Source organism: Carassius carassius, chromosome 14 (genome assembly GCF_963082965.1).
Source record: "Carassius carassius chromosome 14, fCarCar2.1, whole genome shotgun sequence".
Classification (NCBI taxonomy): domain Eukaryota; kingdom Metazoa; phylum Chordata; class Actinopteri; order Cypriniformes; family Cyprinidae; genus Carassius; species Carassius carassius.
Window position 1 is genome coordinate 23,678,397 of NC_081768.1, and position 17,073 is coordinate 23,695,469.

The 17,073-nt window shown below is 39.4% G+C and overlaps 1 protein-coding gene across 3 annotated transcripts; it reads left to right on the plus strand.

Annotated features, from left to right (window-relative positions):
- Positions 1–10,984: 10,984 nt before the first annotated feature.
- Positions 10,985–16,942, plus strand: LOC132157383 (potassium voltage-gated channel subfamily G member 3-like). Of its 3 annotated transcripts, none has more exons than XM_059566717.1 (2): positions 10,985–11,874; positions 14,681–16,942. In XM_059566717.1, the coding sequence occupies exons 1-2, from the start codon at positions 11,237–11,239 to the stop codon at positions 15,324–15,326; spliced, it is 1,284 nt and encodes a 427-aa protein (XP_059422700.1). In that variant the 5' UTR covers positions 10,985–11,236; the 3' UTR covers positions 15,327–16,942. The 3 variants fall into 3 exon arrangements, 2 of the variants coding, with proteins under 2 accessions (XP_059422700.1, XP_059422701.1); XM_059566718.1 differs by having other exon boundaries at positions 10,985–11,844; XR_009437540.1 differs by lacking the exon at positions 10,985–11,874 and adding an exon at positions 12,250–13,227 and having other exon boundaries at positions 14,681–14,816.
- Positions 16,943–17,073: the final 131 nt, after the last annotated feature.

Sequence of the window (17,073 nt, forward strand, 5' to 3'; positions counted from 1 at the left end):
CATGTGCTTGTGTTTTTTTGTTTTGTGTGAGCACATGGCTTTTGTCTTAGTTCCTATGTGCCATGTGCTCTCGTCAATTGTCTTGACCCCACACATCTTGTTACCTGATTATTGATGTAAGTTTCCCCACATGTGTTCCCTCGTTATCCTCCTCATTAGCTCCCCATTTATTGTCCATGTGTTTGCAGTCTGGTTGCTAGTTCGTCGTCAAACATTTGTCTGTGTACGTCGTGTCTTGCCTTGCCTTGCCAGTCAAGTTTAGTCTGTTTTCCCCTACGGGGTAGTTTTTGTTGGTTTATTTTATTATTACAACTATTAAAGAACCCTTCTCTCTGCATCATTGAGTCGTCGCCTCATCCCTCTACCCAAACCCTGACATATGTGTGTGTGTGTATTAATTTCTTATTTAATCAAAGAATTGCATTGTATTCGAATAAAGAAGAATATAGTGGGCATTAAATTGCTGTAAGCATGTGCACAAAGCAAACCAACACTGGTAAGAGCATTTAATGTGTTACACTTAGGAGAGTTAAAAATGGCAAAAATAGTGTTAAATAGCAGTAGTGTTAAATAAAATCAACAATATAGAGTGCAATTGTTTACACTAGTAGTGTAATTTTCTTACACTTTTCAGTGTAAAAATAACACTACACATTCAACACTGTTAATAGAGTAATTTTAACACTAAATTGAATGGGACCACATATGCTCAGAAATGGTGTTAAAATTTACTCTTAAAGAGTTAATGCAACACTGCAGAATTTACTGTGTAGGTACTGTCATTTTTGATCAGTTTAATGCATCCTTGCTGAATAAAAGCATTAATGATAAAAGCATTACAGAATACGTTACTAACTCCAAAGTTTTGAATGGTAAATATAGACAATATTTCTATATATTAAAGTAAAAGTTTCATCAGTGACAGATTCTTTTTTTAAAAGGCCTCTTAAAAGCATTTAGACACTTTTGTATCAGTGTGAATACTAAAGTGTTTGGGAATGTCACTTAGCATGCCATTATATATTTTGTTAGTCATAGTGTTTATGGTTTCTGACCTCAAATCCCCTGAACAATGATGGCAGGTTTCAAATCTCACATTTGAAGTTTTCTGTGCCTGGGGGTAGGGCTTCTTCAAAATGGTAGTTTCATATTGTATTTTTAATGAACATAAATGGATTAATATTATGCTGATCACTGATCTAAAATCAAGGCTTAAGAATCATCCATTTTTAAATCTCCCCCAGGCAACCTAGACATCTTTGACTCAGTAAAGCATAAAGCCAAAAGCATAAAATAAAAATGAAGAACAGAGTGATCAAAAAAGAAGCAAAGGGCCATAAGCCAAGTTAATATTTTTGGCAATCATTCAGGTCGGGTTGACTCTTAACCACCTACACAACCTGGCTAGAGACAGGGCAGAGATGAGTAGACACAGCCGTGTATAACATTGTTTTAATTATTTCGTTCTGGAAAAACTTGTATTGAGACGTAGCTCATTAATGTGCGACAGCACCGCGACATGGACCCACCAGGCACGGTGAGGACGTAATTAGAGGCATGACGAATCCTCATGGATTTCTGTTATGAGCCTAATTAGTGTTCAGGGCACCAGTCTGACTGACCACACGCCACCACTCCAGCTGCCCCTGTGGAGATGGACACAGTTATCTAGCAAGGGCCAGACTCTTAACCCCACAGTAACAATCTGTGGAGGACACTGAGAGATGTGATCATGCATGCAAACTGAAAACTAACATGCACCCAAAAAGTGCCAGTTTCAAATTTTTATTATTATTTTTTTTTATGTATTTGCTAGCACAAAATGTGGTTAAATTCTGAATTAAAACTTACTTCTGTAGTTTTTTTTATTTTTTATTATTTTTTTATGCCAGAACCCATTACTTTTATCAAATGGTTCTGATCGCTAAGATGAAGAGGAGCTCTCGGCTTTTGAACACAGCGCAGACTTGTAGGAGGTCACACCCCTGCAGGACATGTCAGTGCAACCTGTGCTTTTCTCTCAATCAAAAAAGGAATTTGGAGAATGTGAGGAAAAAGTCCATTTCAAAACTCACCCTGAATAATTACAAAGTACTTTCAACATGAGAAGCCAAGACACATGTGAATAAATGAGGCTGGAATATTAATTATGAAATAGTTTGAATGCATGCCGGGAGTAATCTACAGGGCCAGGCTGAGCGTGCCAAACCACTCAAATCTAATGAGCACATAATAATTGTAATTAAGCAATATCAGCATTATTGTGAGATGAAATCAACAAATATTTATGAAAAGCATTTGGAAGAAAATTGTAACTATTTCTTTGGTCTTCATACAGCTGTGAAATCTGACAATACAGTCAGTATCGTACTTTCTGTGTTTAGTGTTTCTTTAATATTTGTATTTATTCATGTTGAATTATTTTATTTTTATTTTATATATATATATATATATTTTTTTTTTTCAGATCTGTTTTTAAAAACACATTTCTCTCTTGATCTAACATGACACACCAAGGATAGATTACTGGTCCCTATACAGCAAAGATGATTTATCCTTACAGCACAGTGAACAGTTAAAGCATTAGTTCTGCTCTCCAGATCTGTTTTCATTACATTTAATATGTGAAAGAGACATAAACAAAACATACAAGGGGATTTTAATTAAGAAAGGCTCATTGATCTTATCCTCTCATAATGTGCACAGTTGTTGAGTGATTTTATTGCAGTAGATTGCTTTGTGGACCTCTTCAGGAGGAATTAAAAAATTTTAGAGCTGAAAACATTCCCTGTGGTGAAGAGACTTTGTGTCATATGTGGTATGAACAATCACAAACAAAAAGTGCTTATATTTTGGCTTCCTCTGGTATGTCTGGTGGTGTGCTGTAATGAAGAGGCTGAGGCAGAATGTGAATCCATTTGCAGGAGTTTATTAAAGGAAGATCGTACAATCAGAGTCATGTTACCAGGCAATGTGTCAGTACTGTAAGGGCAGTCCGATCTTTCAACGTACACAGGGGTTATCCAGTAGGCAGAGACGAGTAGGCAGGCGAACAGGTCAAACACAAACATCAGTCCAATCCAGCAATATATCCAGCAATCCAAGAGACGTGAACGAGATAACAGGCAGAATCGTGATCAAACAGGCAGCCAGAATACTCACAAGGAAAACACTTGGTAAGGCAGGTTAACTGGCAATACTTTGCAGTGAAGTGACATGCTAGCACATGTTAAATAGTTCCAAACAGGAAATGACTGTAGAAGCAGAGGGAGTGGTGAACAGTCAATACTCCGGTGAGGGCTCCCTCTGCTGGCGTGGCGTTACAGAATCCCCCTCCCTAGGAGTGCCTCCTGGCACTCGGCGCGGACGTCCCCGTGGTCGTGGTGCTGGTCGATCGGGTCTGGCTCGATGGAAGTCCTCCGTGAGAGACGGATCCAGAATGTCGCTGGCGGCTACCCATGTCCTCTCCTCAGCTGAATGATAAGTTGCTGGATATTTTCTTCTTATTTTTTTTTTAGAAAATGTGTCTTTATTTATGCAACCTCATTGTCACTATCATCAGCTGGAGTGCCCATGAACTCCAGTAGAGGGCACTCCATTCAGGACTTTTGTATTTGGTGTCCCTTTCCATTCCCTACTAAATTTCCCAGAATTCCGTTCTTAGGGCTAATCACAACCAGGAGTTCCCCATTTACCACTCCCCTATATAAACTGTGTTTGGACTCTCAATAACTGCGAAGTCTTGTTTAGTTCTGTCTGGCATATCTGAGCGTTTTCCCTGTGTTTGTTCCTTCCATGTTTGATCTTGGATTGTGTATACCGACTGTGATTCTCTGCTGCCTGCCCCGACCTCTGCTTGTTTCTGTTGCTGATTTTGGATTTCCCCTGACATACCTGACGTTGTTCTCTGATCTCTACCTGTTTGACCATTCTTGAAAATGAAGTACTGCATATGGATCCGACTCAATTTTACACTCATGCTTTTTGATGTTTTTGTTCTGCAGATTAAAAAAAAACATTGGGTTATTATAGGTTAATATAAAATGGCCTGGTTTCACAAACCGGGCTTAGTTTAAACGAGGACTAGGCCTTAGTTAAATTAAGAGATTTAGGCAACTGTTACAAAAATGCCATTGAAGAAACATTGCATCTTCACACAGAACAATGACACTGACATATTTTAAGATATGTCAGAGCAAGATATTTTCAGTTGAGACAGCTCAAACATGCATTTTAGTCTGGGACTAGCTTAAGCCTTGTCTGTGAAACCGTGGGAAAGTGTATAATAATGTAACCATACTCTTTGGATACAGATACACTGAATAATCAGATATCATACCATGTTTTCATGAATAGACTGTCCGAAAGAAAATTACCGAAATAATTGAAATATTAAATTACTATTAAATGTAATAATTCTAGTATTCAGTGCACTCTATGCCCCTGCCTGTTTTATTGTAGCAGTCAGTAGGTCTATTTGGCAGTTTTGATTGACGGTGATGATCATTTCTTAATTAGCTTGTTTGTTTGTAGGTTATAAAAGCCACCTCTCTTGTTTTCTCTCTAGAGGAATTATGGCCTTTCTCTTTCATTCTCACTTGCATATTTTGCTCCATAAAAGTCTTATTTATTCCCTAGACATCTTTATTTTCTTCATTACAGTTTGGCTGATTGAATGAATTTGAATTAACTTTAAAAAATTGATTATATCTGCATATTTGTGCCTCACCCCTTTTTATGTGCCGGGAACGAGCTTTTTATAATGCATAAGGATATGGAAAATAAAACAATGTTGTTGTTGTTTTTTCTGCCCGGAGCAGGCATCGTTTTTATAATATTTTATTCTGTTTGGATGAGGTCCTCATTTAGCACAAGGCCATACTAAAGCCTGTTTTTCAGAGCTCTCTCTCTTGCTCACTAAATCGCTTTATAATCAAAGTAGATTTATAATTAGGACTTTCTATTTGCTATGGGTAATTAAAGCCCATGGCAGGAGCTGTAATTATCAGTCTTTAATCATTGCTTCGAAATTGAATAGTGTTCTGCACGTAGTTCATAATCTGATGTCTTTATCAAAATACTTAACTGAATGAGAGATAATATCCCTTATATTCGTGTTCTTGCACAGGTCTAAGGCCTGCAAGAGTAAATGTTAGTGATGAGTAGTTCGCGAATGAGCCGACTCTAAGAGCCGGCTCTTGAAGGTGAACAACGGGAGCTGGCTCGCATATCTGAAGAGCCGACTCTATTTAAAAAAAAATATAGCCTACAGAAATTAAATCATTATGTAATAATGAAATAATAGTTGAATTTTATTTTATTTCAAATAACTGACTAATTCAAAGAAAAAAAATATTATATAGGCCTAAAGGCGCACATATTCATTTCGACTGTCTGATCAGCCTCACATTCTGTTCCTGTCAATCATACACGAGGTGTACACCAATTATACGACATGAGGGAGGGGCCGAGACATCTCTCTCTCACACACACACACACACACACAGTGTCAAACTCGGAGGAGAGGAAAAACACAACAGCTGTGAAAACAAAACAAAAGCAGGAAAATGAGTCGGAAGCACAGCAGCATTTGGAATCATTTTAATGATCATCAGCCCCTCGAAAGTAAGGCAGTTTGCATTTCTGAATGCAAATCTCTCAGAAAATAAAAATATGATCAGCATTGTGTGTGTGTGTGTTAATGTTAGTTATACAAAACATAACAAGTGAGAAAGTTCATGCTGGTTATATAACATGCCAAAAAAGAGGGACCAGTTTAATCCTTTCAGTTATTTATTTTTCTTCAATATGGGTTCAATTATGTTGTTCAAATTCAGATTGTATTTGTTTTGTAATGTTGTTGTTTCTATACATTCAAAAGTTGTAATTTAAATGCAAATGTTTAATAGTACGTATTTTTATTTTTTTTATAACAAATCAATGCATTTTTTAAGAAATTGTGAGACATTGTGAGTATGATTTCATTTAGTAATTTAATTAGAATTGTTTTCACACCTATAACATTATTGTTTTTTAAAGAGCCGTTTGTGAGCCAAAAGAGCCGGCTCTTTTCAGTGAGCTGAGTCAAACGAGCCGGCTCACGAAAAAGAGCCGAAATGCCCATCACTGTAAATGTCACTCAGCAGCGGACTAACTCAATGAATAAAGAGAAGAGGCGCCCTCTAGCTGTCATGCCTTTCGTTCTATGCTTCACTCTTTTTCTCAGAGAGCAGCATGCTCAAGGTTTTGAGGATCAGCATCTGTCTGTCTGTCTGTGGAAAATAATTTTCAGCCTTTCGCTATACTGTCACATCAGTTTTCAAAGCTTACTTCTATGCACATGTAACCTTAAACCCCAAGGACCACAAGATTCAGGAACGGCTTTTTTCCCTACAGCTGTCTCCTTGATGAACTCTGCCCTCTGACACCCCCCACACCAAATACACAGACTCCTCCCCCTCCTCATCACTACATCTGACTGATTTATTTATCATTTACAACAAGCAAAAAACAGTAAACTTGTTATTACTACTGTCTGTTCATCCAGAAACACTGAGTAATCCATTTGCACACTGTAATATTTTCTATGCACTTAACTGGCAGGGAATATAAATCCCTACTATCACTACCACTCGCAAACCACACATCACACAATGTAGACAGCGCAATCTTAACAACCTGCACACTTTGCCTATATCTGCTAATACAATACTTTCTTTTTCTATTGGTCTCTGGAATTGCCAGTCTGCTGTAAACAAAGCCGATTTCATTACTTCTATTATTAGTCATTCAAAGCTTATTCTCATGGCCCTAACAGAGACCTGGATCAAACCAGAGGACACTGCTACACCTGCAGCACTCTCCAATAATTTCTCATTTTCCCACTCCCCCCGTTTGACTGGAAGAGGTGGAGGTACTGGTCTGCTCATCTCTAATGATTGGAAATTTAATCCTTTACCATCTTTGGGAATCAACAGCTCCTTTGAATCTCATTCAGTTACTGTTACCTACCCTTTTAAAATACATTTTGTAGTTGTCTATCGACCCCCAGGACCACTGGCTAACTTTTTGGATGAATTAGATGTGTTGCTCTCAACCTTTTCTGAGGATGGTACTCCCCTAGTTATGCTTGGAGATTTCAACATCCGTCTAGATAAACCTCTGTATGCTGATTTCCACACTCTGCTTGCCTCTTTTGATCTCAACCGAGTCAACTACTGCTACTCACAAATCAGGCAACCAACTGGACCTTATTTATACACGACACTGCTCTACTGATCATGTTCTGGTTACTCCACAGCACACGTCGGATCTCTTCCTTCTCACTCTTAACCTCAACATGGTCCCTGACACTTCACTTACCCCTCCACATGTCATCTTTCGACGTAACCTACGCACACTTTCACCCTCCCGGCTTTCTGCAATGGTTTCATCTTCACTTCCTTTCCCTAAACTGTTTGCATCTTTGGATGCTAACAGTGCTACTGATACTTTCTGCTCCACTCTTACATCTTGTTTAGACAGTGTTTGCCCCTTATCTTCCAGGCCAACCCGTAACACCCCTTCTGCCCCTTGGTTATCTGATGTTCTACGCGAACACCGTTCTAAGCTTAGAGCTGCTGAAAGGGTGTTGCGCAAATCCAGAAATACTACTGACCTTAATATGTATCAGTCACTCCTATCTTCTTTCTCTGCTAATGTCTCCACTGCTAAAATGACATACTACCATAACAAAATTAACAATTCGTCTAACTCTCGCATGCTTTTTAAAACATTTTCCTCACTTCTTTGTCCTCCTCCTCCCCCTCCTGCTTCATCTATAATAGCTGACGACTTTGCAATGTTTTTCATTAATAAAATTAAACACATTAGTGCACAATTTTCCACACCACAATCAGTCAAGCTCATATCACCAGCAAACTTACACTCATTTACATCCTTCTCTTCACTCTCTGAGGCAGAAGTCTCAAAACTCATCCTTTCTAATCACCCTACAACTTGCCCGCTTGATCCTATTCCATCTCATCTCCTTCAAGCCATTTCTCCTGCAGTTGTACCTGCACTCACTCACATCATCAACACATCCCTCCACACTGGTGTTTTTCCCTCATCATTTAGACAGGCACGTATAACTCCACTACTTAAAAAACCCAACCTCAATCCTTCTCTTTTAGAGAACTACAGACCAGTTTCCCTTCTTCCTTTCATTGCAAAAACACTTGAACGAGCTGTGTTCAACCAAGTCTCTACATTTCTCACACACAACAACCTCCTTGACAGCAACCAATCTGGCTTCAAAAGTGGACATTCAACTGAGACTGCCTTGCTCTCACCTGTTGAAGCTCTAAGACTGGCAAGAGTGGAATCCAAATCTTCAGTACTTATCCTGCTTGATCTGTCCGCTGCTTTTGACATGGTTAACCACCAGATCCTCCTATCAACCCTACTGGCAAAAGGCATCTCAGGAACCACACTTCAATGGTTTGAGTCTTACCTATCAGATAGGTCCTTCAAAGTATCTTGGAGAGGTGAGGTGTCCAAGTCACAACATCTAACTACTGGGGTGCCTCAGGGCTCAGTTCTTGGACCACTTTTCTTCTCTGTCTACATGGCATCATTAGGTTCTGTCATTCAGAAACATGGCTTTTCATACCACTGCTATGCTGATGACACTCAACTCTACCTCTCATTCCATCCTGATGATCCGACGGTAGCTATTCGCATCTCAGCTTGTCTACATTTCTTCCTGGATGATGGAACTCAACCTTGCCAAGACAGAACTGCTTGTGATTCCAGCAAACCCATCGTTTCATCACAATTTCACCATCAAGTTAGGCACATAAACCATAACTCCTTCAAAAACAGCTAGAAGCCTTGGAGTTATGATTGATGATCAGCTGACTTTCTCAGACCACATTGCTAAAACTGTCCGATCCTGCAGATTTGCTTTATTCAACATCAAGAAGATCAAGCCCTTTCTTTCGGAACATGCTGCACAACTCCTTGTTCAAGCTCTTGTTCTGTCCAGGCTGGACTATTGCAATGCCCTCTTGCCAGGTCTTCGAGCCAATTCTATCAAACCTTTACAATTAATTCAGAACGCGGCAGCAAGATTAATTTTTAATGAGCCAAAAAGAATACACGTAACACCTCTGTTTATCAATTTGCACTGGCTTCCAATAGCTGCTCGTATAAAATTCAAGGCATTGAAACTACCACTGGCTCTGCACCCATTTACCTAAATTTGTTACTTCAGACTTATGTGCCCTCTAGAAGCTTGCGTTCTGCAAGTGAACGTCGCTTGATTGTGCCATACCAAAGAAGCACAAAGTCACTTTTACGGACTTTTAAATTAAATGTTCCCTCCTGGTGGAATGATCTGCCCAACTCAATCCGGACAGCTGAGTCCTTAGCCATCTTCAAGAATCGGCTTAAAACTCATCTCTTCTATCTTTATTTGACCCTCTAACTTTAACACTCACTATTCTAATTCTATTCTTTAAAAAATTCTAACTACCTTTCTAATCTTTTTATATTCTATTTTCTTTTCATTAATTATGCAATTGTATGTGTGTGTGTGTGTATGTGTAAAGACCTCTAACACTAGCTTACTCTATTCTTTTTTTATTCTATCTGTTTTCTTTATATTATATTATTTAAAATCCCATGCTAGGTGTACTGTGTTAACCTGAGACTTGTTATAGCACTCATTTATATCGCAGAACCTGATTTTACCAAGTGAGACATGTTCCTGGGACAACATCTTTGTTGTCCATGGAACAACATTGTGATTAACCAATCAGATTTGAAGAACCAGTTTATAGATTTTGTGAAGTTTACGCTTAAAATCACTGATGTTTTTGATTGCTTCCACTGTCCTCATCTGTAAATCGCTTTGGATAAAAGCGTCTGCTAAATGAATAAATGTAATATGTAAATGTAAACTGTCCATTGCAATAGTGTAAATGTTCATATGTTCATAGTTCTGCCTATAGTGTACATACACTTACATAATCCATCTGTATAGTATGTTCATAGTACACCTATCTGTATATCAGGCTGATAGTATTTATAATCTGTAAATTATGTCCATAATACTTATCTTTATAGTTATTGTACATATTGTAGACCTTGTATATTCTATACTTACTGCTAACTGCATTCCATTGCCTTGTACCTTACATGTGCAGTGACAATAAAATTGAATCTAAACTAATTTTATAAAATCGATGTCACATACTAGTAAAAAGATGACTTTTGATTTTTTTTGTTTGTTTGTTGTTTTTAAACTGTGGCTTTTCACCTTTGTTGAGAGTGTGTTGGATATGTGCAATACACAAGAATAAAATAACACATTAACTAAACTAAATTAAATCTATTGTAAACACTGATCACAAAAGTAACAAGAAACTAACTTTTAAAATATGTACAAATGTGATTTCGCACAGGGAATTCTGCCCATTCTCTTTAAATTATATGGTGAGTCATTCTGCAAGACTGTCAACAGTTCTAGGAATTGTATCATAAGGGAGATCTGTAAATGCACTTGAAATATGAATTATGGAGTTCGTTGAGTACAATGGGATATTTGAGACGCATTTAAAACGTACTTCGAGGCTCCAGAAGGTTCAGTCACTCCAGTGATCTGAGAAACCACAAATGGTGCTGCAAGTACATTTTACAATGTTTTAACTTTTTTATAATAAATGCAATTTTAAGGTAGTCATTTTAAGATCTATTTTCTTCTTCAAAATGAGTAAAAAATTATATTACTGAAGAACTAGGGCATTATGAAGATTGTGCAAGATGAATTTGCAAGCGTTTAGATACTGAAGTAGACTCTAAACGACAGATAAGTGTCTCCTGAAATCTGTGGATAGACCGCAGAATATCGAGAGGAGAGACGCGTGTGCGCGCACGCATAACATCACTGTTCGCGCCCGGTGCCTCACTCGCAGGTTGGATTGATTCGGTGCATCGCGGAAACCGAAGTGCCCTCGTGATGCCGCGTGTGTGGAGAGGAGATCGGCGGGGCACAGCGCACCGCGAGCGAGCAAGTTTTCTCCAAACCGAGGATGCCAAGAGAGACAGCGTTATCTCCATCCGCTTCCCACGCCGCGTGGTGGACACTTGAAGAAAGGGAAAGCGTGAACTTTGAAGCTAAAGCTGGGAGTATTTGACGCGACCCACTGAACATGACTTTCATCCGCACTCTAGGATTTAAAAGTTCGCAAAAATGAAGTTCGGCAAAGGCGTCTGTATCATAAACGTGGGTGGCACCAAGTATGCTTTTCCAAAGGACGTAATAAAGGATTTCCCTTTGAGGAGAGTGAGTCGTCTCCACAGTTGCGCCTCGGAGAGAGAAGTGCTGGAAGTGTGCGATGATTACGATAGAGAGAGGAACGAGTTCTTCTTTGACAGACATTCAGAAGCGTTCGGCTTCATTATGCTGTACGTGAAGTACGGCAAACTGCGCTTCGTCCCGCATATGTGCGAGCTGTCGTTTTACAACGAGATGATTTACTGGGGTTTGGAGAGCTCCCATTTGGAGTTCTGCTGCCAGCGGAGACTCGACGAACGCATGTCCGACACGTACACTCACTTCACCGAGGAGCACCACGAAACGGACGATGAATTCAGGACGGATTCGTCGTCAAACGGGAAGCGGGACTCAAAGTGGATGGAGCGAATGCGCAGGACTTTCGAGGAGCCCACCTCCTCCCTGGCTGCGCAAATTTTGGCGTCCGTGTCGGTGATTTTTGTCATTGTGTCCATGGTAATGCTTTGCGCGAGCACTCTTCCAGACTGGAAAACTGCCGAGAGCAACACAGTGGAAGAGCAAAGGTACACAGACTCTTTAGAGCATCCATCCGGGTATTTACGTCTTCTTTCTTGAATAAACTTCCTAACTTTTTTTGTGAGATTTCAGCGGTAAAATATCCCACAGGGGTCGTTGACACAGGATGCGTTCTTGTGTTCAGAAACAGCTTGACACCAGGCAGAGGAACTGAAACAGCGCTCATAGGTGTCTCGAATTACGCTGAATGGCTTTTAAAGGTGCAATTACCAATTTGAACTCTAATTAAAACGCTATACACGATCAAATAAGTAGAACTTTTAATAAATCTGTGATTTACACTCATACGGTATAGAGTAGCCTAGGACAGCTGTTTTATTTTACATTTAGAGGGTCTCCTCATGGGGCTGACGTTGAAATCACACGACCAGCCAAATGCTTCTCACAATATGTTCACTTGTGTGCAGAGATAATGTGCAGTGTGCAAACTCAGAAAAAAACAAACATTTTCTTCCATTTTATTCAAGAACATCGCCTATAATTTATTCCAGTTATTTTATTAATTTGATTCTAGGATGTGTTCGGACCGCACTATTTTTAATTCTTCTAGTCTAAAAAGGAGTCAGATGACGTGCATTGCGTGACATCCCATACCATGAGCAGTCAAAATCAATTCAACTTTTAAAAACACATCTTACTTGTTTTAATGCAAGCTGATTGTCCAGCTGATTTAATACAAGAACACATCAAGTGTTTATTTGTGCCTATTTCTTATAAAGCAATACCTATAAATATGCGCGTCTGCAACCACACTTGTCTAACGTCTTCTGTATCATGTGTATATTGTCATGTTATCATATTTCCTAAATGTTTGTCTTTTATCTTTCAGCATGAAAAGAAGTCATAAAGTTTCATAGTCTAGTCAACAAATAGCCTACTCGAGCATCTCGAAGCTCCTCGGTTTTCACTGATTGTGAGATTGGTAACAGTGTGCGTAGCTAAAACTGAAGCGAAGCTGGAAAGCGCATTATTCTGAGGAAGGTAGATCTGTCTCTCTCCAAGGTGCTGACTGAAGGTTGAGAGCCAGCAGTTTATGGTCATGAGGAGAAATGGATTCTAAACAGCAAAATGTGTCAGATGTTTCAATTATTTAAGCTGTTTTTCTCTGACCCCATTTAAGTTTATTTAAAACAAAAAGCTAATTAATGGGGGGGGGGGGTGGCAATAAGATTAATAAATAAACGAGCAAAAGGTGAGTTGAATACTGGTGCCACTAGTAATCTACATAGGTAGAGTCCTGCAACAAATAGTGTTAGAAAAAAAACAATGGAAAAACTAGTATGTTAGCAATTTTCTTTGTATTTAATATCCTTTTAACTTCTGTGTTTGTCTGTTCTATGTTCATAACTGCCACATGGACTGTTCTGAAGGTACTGGTACCTGAGGAGCAAACTTCCATACTGTGTGTGTTTGTGTGTACAAAATATAACATGGTCTATGTTGCTGAAAAATCAGGTTTATTTTATTTTTTTCAGCTGTCATTAGTAGGAGTGATTATGTCTTTGGGGACAACTTTCAATGTCTCCATTTTTCCTCCGTGTCGCTTCTATTCCAGCTCAAAGTTGACTTCTGTCAGAAAAGCACATCTGATGTGAAAACGTCAGGCAATTTTGTTGCATATAAACAAGAGTTTCACTCCACTTGATGTAAAATGGGACATTTTGCGCATCTATTTTGGGGTTTGAAACACTGGAACAGAAATAGGCTACACCAGTCATTTTGTTGATAAAAGACAAAATCTGAATTTGTCTAAAATGAAAAAAAAAAGTCTAACTTGTCAAGTGGATTTGAAACAGCAACTTGTTTCTCTCTCAGAGAACCAAAGAGAAATAAACTTGGCTATCTGTTGCCAAATCTGTTCCACCAGTTCTCAGCTCAAAAAAATTCTAATCATCCTCAGAATCAAATTTGAAATTATATTGATTTGGTTTTTAAAACAAAGAGACATTGACAGGACTCTGAACTGGAATGGTTTGCCTTCATTAATTTGTTTTAGTTATTTATCCAACCCTGTAAGCCCCAGCAACCGTTTGAACAAAATGCCAAAATAGATAAAGACAATGAGCATTGACATATATGCTTAATATTCGTTTTGTTTTTCTTTTTTTTTTCAGTCAGTCACTAACAATTACTGTTGTTCTGTGAAAACACTTCAATCCATTTTCCTGTCTGGCTTTCATCAGACATCATTACTGTCATCATTAGTCTGCGAGAGGAATACAAATACTGTGATCAATATTGGCATTACTCCATAAACGGTGTTGCTGGGCCTTATTGGAATCCAAGCGCCTGCATGGAATAGAGTGCATTTCAAAATACTTCAAGAGACTCATATTTCAGTTTCACATAATGAAAATATAAATTTACTGTGCATTTGTTTCAATTAGCAATTAGTTAATGGTCATTTGGATCAAAAGACAGCAAAAGAGCTGTTCATTTATTTATTTGCTAGTGTAATTTCATCAGTTCATTAATTCTAAGCCATTATTAAAGTTGTAAGCGCAATCTTGAACAGAGGCGTAATTCTGAAGGAAGTAAACTCATTCCTAAAGCGATTGCTGGCTTTTTGACCTTACTACTTGCAGCCTCAGAAAATTTCAGTCAGTTTTTCAAAGGATCTGTGAACGAGCAGCAATAGCAATGTGTAAATCATTCAACAGCTTAGCAAACAAGATGAAAGCTTTAAAATGGCTTTGAATTCTTTCAAACTTTGGCACCTTGAATTAAACATCTGATGTGGTTAATGAGACTCTGTTCCTGATCCCGTTCTTTCTCTCTTAAACTGTCTTTCTGTTCTTTCCCCATCACCGCGCACCTGTCCAGGATCATTGAGGCGGTGTGCATCGGATGGTTCACGGCAGAGTGCATCGTACGCTTCATTGTGTCCCGAGACAAGTGTGAGTTTGTGCGACGTCCACTGAACATCATAGACCTGCTGGCCATTACCCCCTATTACATCTCTGTCACCATGACAGTTGTGACTGGAGAAAACTCACAGCTGCAGAGAGCCGGCGTCACACTGCGCGTGCTACGCATGATGCGAATCTTCTGGGTCATCAAGCTAGCGCGACACTTCCTGGGGCTCCAGACTTTAGGGTTAACATTGAAGCGCTGCTACCGTGAGATGGTCATGCTCCTGGTCTTCATTTGTGTGGCAATGGCCATATTCGGAGCACTGGCGCAACTTCTAGAGCACGGCCTGGATCTGGAGTCCGGGAATGAGGAATACGCTAGCATTCCTGCCGCCTGCTGGTGGGTTATTATCTCCATGACCACTGTTGGCTATGGAGACATGTACCCCATCACTGTGCCGGGACGTGTGCTTGGTGGCCTGTGTGTCGTCAGTGGAATAGTGCTGCTGGCTCTTCCGATCACCTTCATCTACCACAGCTTTGTGCAGTGCTACCACGAACTCAAGTTCCGCTCGGCTCGCTGCACCCGAAGCCTGTCTGCCGAGTTCCTCAACTGACTCTGAGGTTTGGCTGCGGCCAATAACTGGACCGCTTTCTCCTAGAGAAATCAATGGCTAGTGCAAAGATCTCCCTAGGCATTTCCGTCTGCTGCATTCATCTCCAGAACAGACTCTCTCAGCGCTGCTGAGCTCCAGTGTGTGTTGTATATGTTACTCAAGGGGCTGGAGGAGGCTGCCATGGTGACTGTATCGCAGAGGCCAGGTGTACTTGACAGGTACACACTGCTGGAGGGAAACTTTCAGAGGCCTTGAAAAGACTCAAAAACCTCTCTCTGAGATCTGCGCATTACCTTATATATGTGGCGTTCCTCCAAAGGATTTAGCTTTTGAACGCCACTTAGGCAGCCCACAGTGTTGGCAAGCAGATACGAGAGAAATAAATTAATCGTCTTGTCACCCAGGAACCTTTCTCTTTGATGATGCCTTTATTTATAAGCAATGGAGTTTTAAAGCAGTACCACTTTTCCAGCATTTAAAATATTGAGAGCCTCTCTTTTTTAATGACAATAGATTACAAAAACATGAATTTTAATCTATCTGTTCCAGTTTCTGAATACTATTTCCAGGCTAAATTGTTGTGTAGACCCAATTTAGTGTGACAGCAAACCTCCAGAGGTAGTGGGACATAATGAGCGGAATAGACTGAGAATTACAAGGATAAAGTGAGAGCTGTGTGGGCAGTTTTGCTGAGAGGAACATAACAGCCATCGAGAGAGAGTGCTGTCATGGAGAGTTGGGTGTTTTGGATGACACCACGCAGAGCGTGTAGAGTTCTCCCCGAATCCTCTACCTTTGAATGTCTTCTACCGCCCTGCCAGTTTTCACACAGGAGTGAGATGCCTTGAGGCTTGTGCACCCTTGGGGTTGCATAGAAAGCAAGGTTCTGGAGATCTTTAATGACACAGCTACCTCAAGGCCATCTCCTCCCATGGAGTCACCCATGACACCCACTTCTCCCCGACTCACTGCTGTCTCTATGTTATTGTGGCCCTTATGTTCCTTAATGCTCTTAAGGGAACATTCAGAGATTGTGCTGTTATCTGGGTTTTCATCTCGACACATTTATTTAAGTGCACCTTTGGAGGAAAAAAAAAACAAACAAACAAAAAAACTGTGTGTAAAATTGTAACAGAAGAGTTAATTGATGTCAAATAACATGTAAATAATGTTGGCCAGTTTCCATTGTTAAATGGAAGTCAACATTTAAGGAAGAGTCATCATGAAAATTGACCCTGTTTATTTTCTTGGGCATTCATCTCTGCATTATTCCAAATTCAAAAAAGTCTTAACTTAATAATTTGATCCACCTTTGAAAGACCCTCCTTAGCTGATAATGTTCATGTTTTGTTTTGTTTTGTTTATAACTCCTCCCTTTCAACCTAGTCCCTTATGGTACGTAATATCCACTTTTCTATCCTACATTTTCCTCACTGAATGTGCTGTTCTGTTACACATGTTAATATTCAGAGCAGAGAAGTAAAACGGATTCATGTTGACTTCAAAAGAAAACATTTTGCACTTTTGTTGCAAACTACACAATTTGTTTTTAATATGGTAAACCTTCCATTGTCAATGTATGCATCTCACAGTACATAATAAAATTACAACTATGATATGGTACAATATTTCTTTAAGACTCTATTTGGTCAATTTTTTATAAATTTTATTAATGTATAAAGGAATATATATATATATTCCGGCAGTTTAAATACAGACAATCTACCCGTTTAAAGAAGTAAGCGAC

Coding starts and splice junctions, on each gene's coding strand:
- LOC132157383 (XM_059566717.1), top strand. CDS start 11,237: ATGAAGTTCGGCAAAGGCGTCTGTATCATAAACGTGGGTGGCACCAAG. Junction 11,875..14,680: donor TCTTTAGAGCATCCATCCGG/GTATTTACGTCT, acceptor GCACCTGTCCAG/GATCATTGAGGCGGTGTGCA.